Consider the following 9,800-nt stretch of genomic DNA (forward strand, 5'->3'; position numbering starts at 1 on the left):
ATTATTTCATTTAAGAACACTGAAAATGAACAAAAAGAAGAAGAAGAAGAAAAAAAAGAGTTAAATAAATCTAAATAAAGACACCTTATCCTCTGGTGACATCTTTTTTCTGTGGTGTGACAGTACAGACTGACATACTGTAAGTACGGACATCTTCTGTCATTCAACATTTCAGCTTTTTGAGTCAATTAATGACCTTGCTATTCCAAGCTAACTTGTCATTAGCGGTTAGCAAGGCACATTTGCATAATTTTTCATGATTATGTAGCTTAACATACAGTTTTTAATTAAAAAATATAATTTAGGGGTGTCACACCAAAGGACAACAAAACATAACACTTCTGTAGCGGTTCCAAAAAAGTTAAATATTTGAACAAATCTGAGGCAAAAATGTACCATGTGCACATCATGGGCTTGACAGGAGGCTTCAGTAACACGACCATGAATGGGGTCCTGTAACTAAATAAAGTTTTTTTTTTTTTTTTTTGATAACCATGAGATTTGTGTCTTACCTTCACCCATTGGGACGTCATGGGCCGTGCTATGGGATTTCTCTGGCATGGCACCGAGGCCTCACTCCTGTAAATTAGATTAAAATATGAAGTCAACATCTCTAAGCTCCATTACACTAAATTATGTTATTCATCAATATGTTTTTGACTTTACATAGGTTACATACATTGTGTTTTTTCACTGATTAATATTGTGTTAATTGATCTTTTGAAATCTTGTTTAATATAATAATTGTTAGTGAATTAGTGAATTTGTCTGTCATTGGCCAATTAATCAAAGAAAATTAAAGAGAACTTAAGAAAAATGCCTCGCACTGTTGTACAACAACCACACCAATTAGCTTAAGAAGGCTGCTCCGAAAATGAAGTACAGGGAGAGTACAAACTTATAAATATTTTTATAAAAAGTTGTCATAACTATATTTATAACAGCTAAGAAATTATAATATATGAAGAATTTAAGTTAGGGGTGCACAATAAATATCGGCCGATAATTAAGTCAGAATTTAGACCCCACCACAGCTCCGAGACTGAGCTTCAGAGTCAGAGTCACAAATAACCTATTCATATCATCTGATTATAGCTGCATCGCCCTGCATTGTGGGCAGGCATTAGAATGGTTTATATCCTCGCTATCAGTTTATTTGTGTAAATGATGAGACGCCAGATAAAACAGGTATGGTAAGTTAGGTATGGAATGCCACAGGTATCAGTATTAGGCCCCCTGCTTCTTCATTGTACAGTAAATGCTCATTCAACCTATATATTGGTTATCTGTCAGGTTTCATATCAGTTTTTAAAATGTTGCTAATTACTTACAAAGCTTAGAAAAGCCTAGTTCTGCAGTACGTATTCAGTTTTTATCATGCTTTAATTCATCATAGCCACTGCGGTCACAAAAATCTGATTTGTTGATCCAGAATTTCAAAAACCACAAAGGAGGTAGATCCATTCCTACCTGGTTCCTAAACTCTGGAATAGTTTTCCTAGGACTATGCAAGACTCAAAACACACTCTACGTTCTCATAAAGTTTTTTTTTTCTAACTGGGTCATTTGTATAGGCTGTTATATTATAAATATAGAGAAAGTCGATTCATAACAATAAGCAAAATTAACTGCACCAACAGCCAGGACAGCTAATTAATCCTATGATGGACAAATGGAAATAAATCCTTCCTTCCTCTAGTTCAGGACAGGCCATAAAACAAAGGGAACATAAGGATCCCACACCCAGTCACCATTTCCTTAGAAACAAATGATTGTGCCAACCAATATACCCTGTCATTTATCCTTTTGTGTATGTGTGGTCATTTGTTTGACCTGTGCAGTACTGGTCAGCAGTCAGCATATGTGTATATATCAGCATTTACGTCTGCTCTTTCTGTGGAGATATCTGCAAGCGTTTTATCTCCCTCTAGTTTTGTACAAGCACTTGTAACTGCTGCGTTGCTTTTGAGTGTCCATTAATGATTTCCTTCTATTATCTGACACTGAGGGTAAAAAGCTTGCTTAGATCAGCACACAGCTGTGATTTGACCTCTACATGTTGAAACCAAAGCCCATTCCCGCACTCTAATACTATAGTATTGCCTAATGTCAAACATAAAAGCAGTACAGAATTTACATCGTCATCATCAATGCCATACAGCAATTCTCATAATATTGGGAATAATGTGTGCATATCTTCTTGTCTTCATATAACACATTAACTAGCAAAAATCTCCTGTGTCTATCCAGACCATTTACTAAAATTAGGATCAACAATGTTTTTGACTCAACACACTCTATAACATACAACAATTTTGCTTCTGTACTAAATGTACAGTAGCAAAACAGCCTGTTTAATTGTAAAGATTTAGGGAGAGAGAGAAATGATAAATAAAACTAAACAGTGCTATTTCAGACTAGACAAGATTGAAATTCACAGACATAATTTCCCATTTTCTTATCCAGTTTAAAGACAACAAAATCAATAAGTCCAGTTATGGACTGCTCAGAAAGTTCCCTGCAGATGTTTTTTTAGATCCTAATTAACTCCTTCTTTTAATTATATACAATGTGTTATATGACATTATTTCCACAGGTGTGATGTACGCATTCAGAACAAATATATATTAAGTATATGCTGCTTTAAACATGTCTTTGGCAAGTGTATTTGATATGCAAAATGTTTTGTTTTGTGCCTTGCAAGACAATACTTGCTTGCATGACTATCCCAGGAACAAAAATGTACATCCTATTCTTGTATGCCTGTATACTTGATTTTATGCAATCTGTAAGTAATGGGTGTATCTGAAATTAAAAAAACCCATTAATTAAGAGGTGTTTACATACTTTCAGCCTAGTAGTGTACCTATTATGTAATCCAGTTGGAAGCTTACACCCTGTCAAGGGCTCGGCAACACCCTTACTTTAAGTTACTCATTCCCATGTTGTTCCAAACCAACAAGAATTTTGTTCATCTTCAAAACATAAATTAAGATCATTTTTAAGAAAACCTGAAATATTTCTGTCCCTCTATAAAAGTCCATTCACCCAAAACACTGACATTTTAGAAAAGACATATAGACATTGTAATTGTAATCCATATAAATCGAGCAGTTTAATCAAAATATTCTAAAGAGGCACAATTGCTTTTTATGATGAACAAATTTAATTTAGGTTTTTGTTCACATACATTGAAAAAATGCAAATACATCAAATATGATAAACTGAAGCTCAACCCTACTTTCTTGTCTCTTCAGAAGACATGGATTCAAGCACTTGATTCATATGAATTATACTCACTATGCCTTCATGTACTTTTAATGAACTTTGAACAGACTTTCACCTTACTCTTCCACATTTAATTTAAAAATATCTTCATTTATGTTTCAAAGATGAACAAACTTCTTATGGACTTGGAAAGATGTGAGGGTGAGTGATGAAATTTTCATTTATGAGGTAACCTACCCTTAACCTGAAGAACTTTACCTGTAGGTTATCACAAAAATCCATCCTCCTTAAGGTTACTACACACCACACCTGCAAACACAGAGCAACACCGACAGCTGACCGGGTACAGTCTCAAACGTTCCAAGACCTGACAAACGCCAATTCAAGATGTTCATTTGCAAAAACAAGCACTGACCAACAACAGCAACAGGAGTAACACACTGATCAGACAAAACTCGTTGAATGTGTCTGTTGTAGTTTGTTGGTGTGTGTATGAACTGGCCTTTAGCCTCCTTGAAGGTGAAGTGTATCCTTTTACTTTTTTACTGAAAATATTTTCTCCTATTTTCTCCTCTTGAGCACTGTATGCATACCCTAGCTTATGCATAAAAACGAAGTGTATTTTGGGCTTTAAGAGAAAGTGTAAACACTGTAGCTCTTTTAAATCAAAACACTGCTCTGTTTGTTTGAGCATTCAGACCAGCCTGACAGAGCCATTCTGAGGCAGGACTATCTCTCTATCAACCCAATGGCAGACTGGGGGACTATTGAGGAATTTTTTTTAAAAACAATCTCTGTTTTTTAAAAAATCCTGTCACTAACATCACAGAACTTACGACAAGCTACAACAATGGCATGTGAAGCCACTTATGTTTAACTAATAACATAAGCAATAGCATAACAAAGTTGAGCATGGCCACATTGCAGCCTATAGTTACTCTGAGTCATTTACAATTGGTTATCAAAAAGGTCATGATCTAATCAAACCCAAAAGAAAAATAATTTTCCTATACTACTGTGGGGGATTTCCACCATTGTCATCTTTTAAATCTGCCCCCACGTTAATGAGCCATAAGTCAATTTACTACTTCTAGTTTACAAGACAGAGGTCCTAAATGCTGATGGGTATACTCCTCTCTGAAATCTGCCTATGAATTTTTTTCCAGTGGGTTGCTGATGGTGATATTTTGGCATGGCGAGATGAACTATATTGGCATCTGTGGTTTCCAACTATTCTAAATAAAGTTCTCAGTATTTATCAATATTAAGTTACTTTCTCCTATTCTATCCTAACATTTAGAGACAACTACAAGTTTATTTTGACTTCCCCAAAAAGCTGATGACACTCACCAAGTTGAAGTGACTCCTAAAGCTCCAAAAAGCAGGCATGATGTGACATGGAGACATAAGAAACTAAGTTTTGTCCTCAGGCTTGGCTAAAAGTAAGGATGGTGGGGGGGTGGGGTTAAATGACACAGCTGGAGGACAACAATGAACAAACAGCCCCTCACAGCCCAGTGCCAGATCACATGACAAGGCAAAGCACAGATACAAGAGGGCCTATTCTGGGAGCATCTACGTAGCTCCACATTAACCTATGCACACTGACAAGAAGATATACACAAAATACAAATACGGATGTGCTACAGTGTGAGGTGGAAGGAATATTTAGAAAAACTAACTTCTCTGCATCTATGCAATAACGAATCCCTTTGGAAGACATGCATCAAACTGCTCAAATTAATATAGATTGCATTTCCTTATGAACTTTTTTGAGGTGTCATACAGTAGTTTTGGTTGAATAGACGTTCTGTAAAAGTACAGAAAAATCTCTCCGGTTTCATTAAAAAGGTCTTAATTTTGTGTTTTGAAGATGAATAAAAGTGTTATGGGTTTGGAACCACATGAGGATAACAGTAATATAATTTTTATTTTTGGGTCAATAAACCTAACTTAAGACTATATGTATATATATACACACATGGTCAGAATTGTTGGTACCCTTGGTAAATATGATCAAAGAAGGCTATGAACATAAATCTGCATTGTTAATCCTTTTGATCTGTTATTTTAAAAATTCACAAAAATCTAACCTTTCATTGGAGATTAAGAATTTAAAAAGGGGGTGATATCATTCTGAAATAAATGTTTTTCTCTAATAACATTAGACACAATTCACGGTACCCTTTTGAGTTTTCTCCTATAATGCCTGTTGAGGTTAGAGAACAGCTGACAAGAGATCAGAGACAATTCCTTCATCCAGAATCACTTCAGATCCTTCAGATTCCCAGCTCCATGTTGGTGGTGCTTCTATTCAGTTCACCCCACTCATTTTCTATAAGGTGCAGATCAGGGAACTGGAATGGCCATAGCATTTGAGCCCAGTGACCCATTTTTGTGTTGTTTTTAAGGTTTGTTTTTAGATTATTGTCCGGTTGGAAGATCCAAACATGGCCCATAACAACTGAATATGCTGGAGATTGTTTTTTGGTGAAAGCATTTTCTTTTCTTGTTTTTTTTTTCTTGAAACCCTCCCAAAGAACATGTGGTGATATAGGTGCTGATTGATCTTTTTTTAAGGTTTTCTGACCCCAAAACTCAACCTTTTTCTGCAATTCTCCAGCTGTGATCCTTGAAGAGTCTTTGGGCACTCAAACTCTCCTTCTCACCGTTCATTAGGATGATATATAGCCACATGTCCTCTTCCAGGCATATTCATAACACTGCACCTTAAGCTTGTAAGCACTGTACCTACCTCTATATGCAGACTTTTTACATACAACTCTTTAAGTGGTGTAAAAATAAAAAAAAATAACTACATTGGATAGGTGGAGGAAATGGTCAAGTAAAACTAAACTGCCTCCATGTGACAACAGGGAACATTTAAAATAAAAAATGAAAATAAAAAGTATAATATTACCCCACTTTCTAGGTTACATGATACACACATACCATTCCCTATTGTGTCACATAATGTAAACACGTACAACATATCACAGTCTGAAAAGCTTCTGAGAAGCTCTATTGAGTCACTGACGTTCAGTAACTACCAGAGGAAGCAATCATAGGACATAGACACAGAAAACTAAAAATATGCGCAGACAGACATCTCTCTGCATGTTTACACACCGGCATGATGACTGCTTCCAAGAAACACTATATTCCCTCCAAAACCTCTCCTGGAGGCTACTAGACATTTTGTATGTCTCCCTCATCTAACACATCTTTTTTATTCATTAAATGAAATACAAATGCAAATAATAAAAATAATAATAAATAAAGGCTATTAAAGTTTTAAGATTTTACACTGTACATCTGTAAACCCTGGGTTTACAGTACATTCTTCTGTGCACTTATAAGTTCAATAACATTGACTGGATGAATATAGCATGCAACAGGCACACAACCTGTTTTAATAACTGCTTGTCCATCTAAAGGTCACCATTTAAGTCTGCTCTGTAGAAAATAAAAATAAAAATATAAATCACCTTAAAAAGCAAAATCAATAATACACTCTCTTGTCTAGTTTAGCCTCCACCCTAAAACTAAAAATTGTCATCATGAAATTCATTTTAAACTGATAATTTTCTTTAGTTTAAAAGAAGAAAGAATCCACAAGATGCTAAAGTACTGTGAAATTCCTGAACTGAGGAACATCTGTTCCATGCTGTCCAAACAACTTGCTATGGTTCAGGTGGAGTTATTTTTAACAAAGAATCCACAAGAATGGAAGGGTTAAGAAACACCAAATACCATCCTATTGTTTGTACCTCCGCCGATTGTGTTTCATTGGTCTCATAGCTCAGAAAACCTGACACAGCCAATACAAGTACACCACCAGTCAATGTTTTAGACATTCTTGATTGAATTTGTTTCTCATTACCTTAAAGACCTTTTGAAGTGAAGGTTCACACACTTAAATGCTTGAAATTAGCTATAGTTAGTGTAAACAATGTGCCAGAGTCTACTTATAAAATTAGTTGCCCAAAAAGTGCCCAGCATACATGAGAACTCCTTGAGTAAATTATTAAAAATTACAATTTTGCTCACTACATAAATACCAAACATACATTTATGCCATTGCATAGCATACTCTTATTGTAAAAATGGAGAAAACTAGTGATAATAACGAATGTCTAAACCTTTGACTGATAGTGTATTTCAAAGAACAGCAGATTTAACAGTCAAATAACAAGCCTCCAATATCAGGCTAAGGCAAATATTAGTCAGTGAACAGAGTTTGTTTAGTGACATCAAATTGCTGTGGTGATAAAAAAGATGAACTGTGGTACAAACAAGAACCCACTGCTGCATCTTTTGGACTTCTCAGCCATTTCTAGCTATTAGTTATCTTCCATTTTGAAAGTCTTCTAAGAGGGGGAAACTTGCAAAAAGCAACAATAAAAAACCTTAAGCAAGGAATTGACTACAAACTGGTGACAAGTGCATTTTTTAAACAGAGCAGCCCTTCCTTATCCTTCTAGGATCAGGAAATGAAAGAAGCCGTCTGGCACCCTAGCCGGCCCCTGGCAGGACTGGAAAAGGAACCGGGTGTGTCCACAATTATATCACAGGTTTAACACACGCTCACATGGGACCCATTACTAAAGACTTCCCAACCTGTTAGTGCCAAGAATCAGTGGCTATATCTCAAACCTAATGAGATGGCTACCTAGACAGCATTTGGGAGTATTATAAGCTACATTCATTCTGGAGTTCCTGAAATTCCTGAAAACTGCTTCTCCGTGAATGCAAAGCCAGAGTGCCAAAATGTGTGAACAGAGCTAATGCAAGGTGTGTGTCATAGTGATAAAAGTGTAGGGCTTCAAGTATAAAAGCACAGATTGAGGAAAAGCTCCGGTCATGTAGATAAATAAAATTTTGCAATGCCAAAACAATTTTTCAACAGAACAACACAATTTTTCCAGACATTTTCCAAAATATCTACATAAAAGAAGCTTTAGACATACTCAAGAGTCAACTCGGCTCACAGCTTAACTGAAGTTGAGCATTTGTTGCACACAGGAGTATACACATGCTGGCTACCATGAATCAAGCTGAGTGTTTTAAGAAAGAACTAATCACTGGTCAGGTCTCTGTATATTGTATGTCGGTCAAATGCTCTTCACTGTCAAGTGGGCAGTTCTTCACCATAATAAACTATTATGAGGAGCAGATTTCCTGCACAAGTTAAACATCTGAAATTCCACAAATAATTACAAAGACACAGCAACTAACACATTTGATAAAATATAACATTTTTAAGAAGAAAGGCTACAATTACAGTTATTTTTGTTTTCTTGAAACCTAAAACAAAAAACAAAAAAACAATAACATTGTGACTAATGATGCCCAAAAATGCTGACTAGGCAGGCAGTTAACTACTTTAAATACAACCAGTAAATGTGTACATGTCCCTAGAAGTGAAGTTGGGAAATAGAGCTTGAACCGAGTTGAAGGCATTTTTTGCATCTTCCACAAAAATTTGTGATGAAATTCACAAAGCCTGTAATGACATGATAAGCAAACTGGCAGCAATTGTTTTTTAAGAACATTCCTCAGATGTTGAGTAATAAATCCTGCCTCTTTCACAATTCTCTGGCTGAAATGTATCTTTTACATGTGTTATACAACTAAAGGTCTTCCTGCAGAGCACTGCATAACAATTTTTTTTCTTCTTCCTTGTAGAAGCTTGTGAAACAACTGTTATCATGTGTGATAGACTGATAGACAGTGACCACTCTTCATTCCTTGGATCGGAGATCTTTCTACCTCTGAAGTCTTTCTGCTAAACAATATTCTCCTAAAGCTACTAAAGAAGAAAATGTCCTTTGGATGAATAATCTAAGAACAGTGCAGAATTTGAAATATAGGCTATACCTAATTAAACATCACAACTTTTCTTTGTTTAAGCTGTTTAATATGGTATCAGATTTTGGTCTTCACTGACTGTAGATCTTGTGTATGTTTGACAGAGCTGCTTATAGTTCTTTATGTAGACAGTCAGAGATTCTGAATTTTCAATAATCCCATCAAAAGTTTAAATTGAGAAGTGAGCTAAATGAGTTAAAAGAATAAAATATATCGCGTAAAAACAGATGCATGTAATTATTCTCAGAGCTGTCATCCACACTGCAAGCGACTGTCGCTTACGGGTGACAAACATATGGCAATTTAACACACACACACTTTCAACTTTTGGAGTTTGCTTGTGAATACTATGGCCAAATTCTTTAGATTCCTCCCGAAAAATATCAGTGAAGGCATATAACTTCAGCTGTGTAATTTTACAAAATGAACGTACTATAACAACTAAAATCGTTCATCTAAAATAAAGTTTAGGAACGGATGTAGCTCGTGCAACACTTACCAATTCAAGAAAAGTTTAAAAACCTCGAAAGACGTCAAGCGAACAATCCGTGATAAAGTTGCATTTATGTTAACAAGGACACTGTGAAACAAAAAAATCCTGTCGATGTATAAGAGGACAATAAAAAGGCAGTTCAGCCCAAACTCCTCCGTTTGTAGCTTGTGGCTTGTAATGATGACAGTCTGATTATGTTCTCCTCCCG

General features: G+C 35.7%; 1 protein-coding gene across 2 annotated transcripts in view; it reads right to left on the reverse strand.

The window, feature by feature from the left end:
- LOC109094345 (pleckstrin homology domain-containing family G member 3) overlaps positions 1-9,800 on the reverse strand; it is a 55,646-nt gene extending 45,846 nt beyond the window's left edge. The window contains exons 1-2 of one of the 2 annotated variants that reach the window (XM_042746291.1): positions 9,599-9,800; positions 513-579 (exon numbers count right to left, since the gene is read on the reverse strand). In XM_042746291.1, the coding sequence (XP_042602225.1) occupies positions 513-561 (49 nt within the window). In that variant the 5' untranslated portion in view covers positions 562-579; positions 9,599-9,800. Of the gene's footprint in view, positions 1-512; positions 580-4,578; positions 4,660-9,598 lie in introns of those variants that run through there. The other variant, XM_042746292.1, reaches the window with a different exon arrangement.

Source organism: Cyprinus carpio, chromosome B20, assembly GCF_018340385.1.
Source record: "Cyprinus carpio isolate SPL01 chromosome B20, ASM1834038v1, whole genome shotgun sequence".
Classification (NCBI taxonomy): domain Eukaryota; kingdom Metazoa; phylum Chordata; class Actinopteri; order Cypriniformes; family Cyprinidae; genus Cyprinus; species Cyprinus carpio.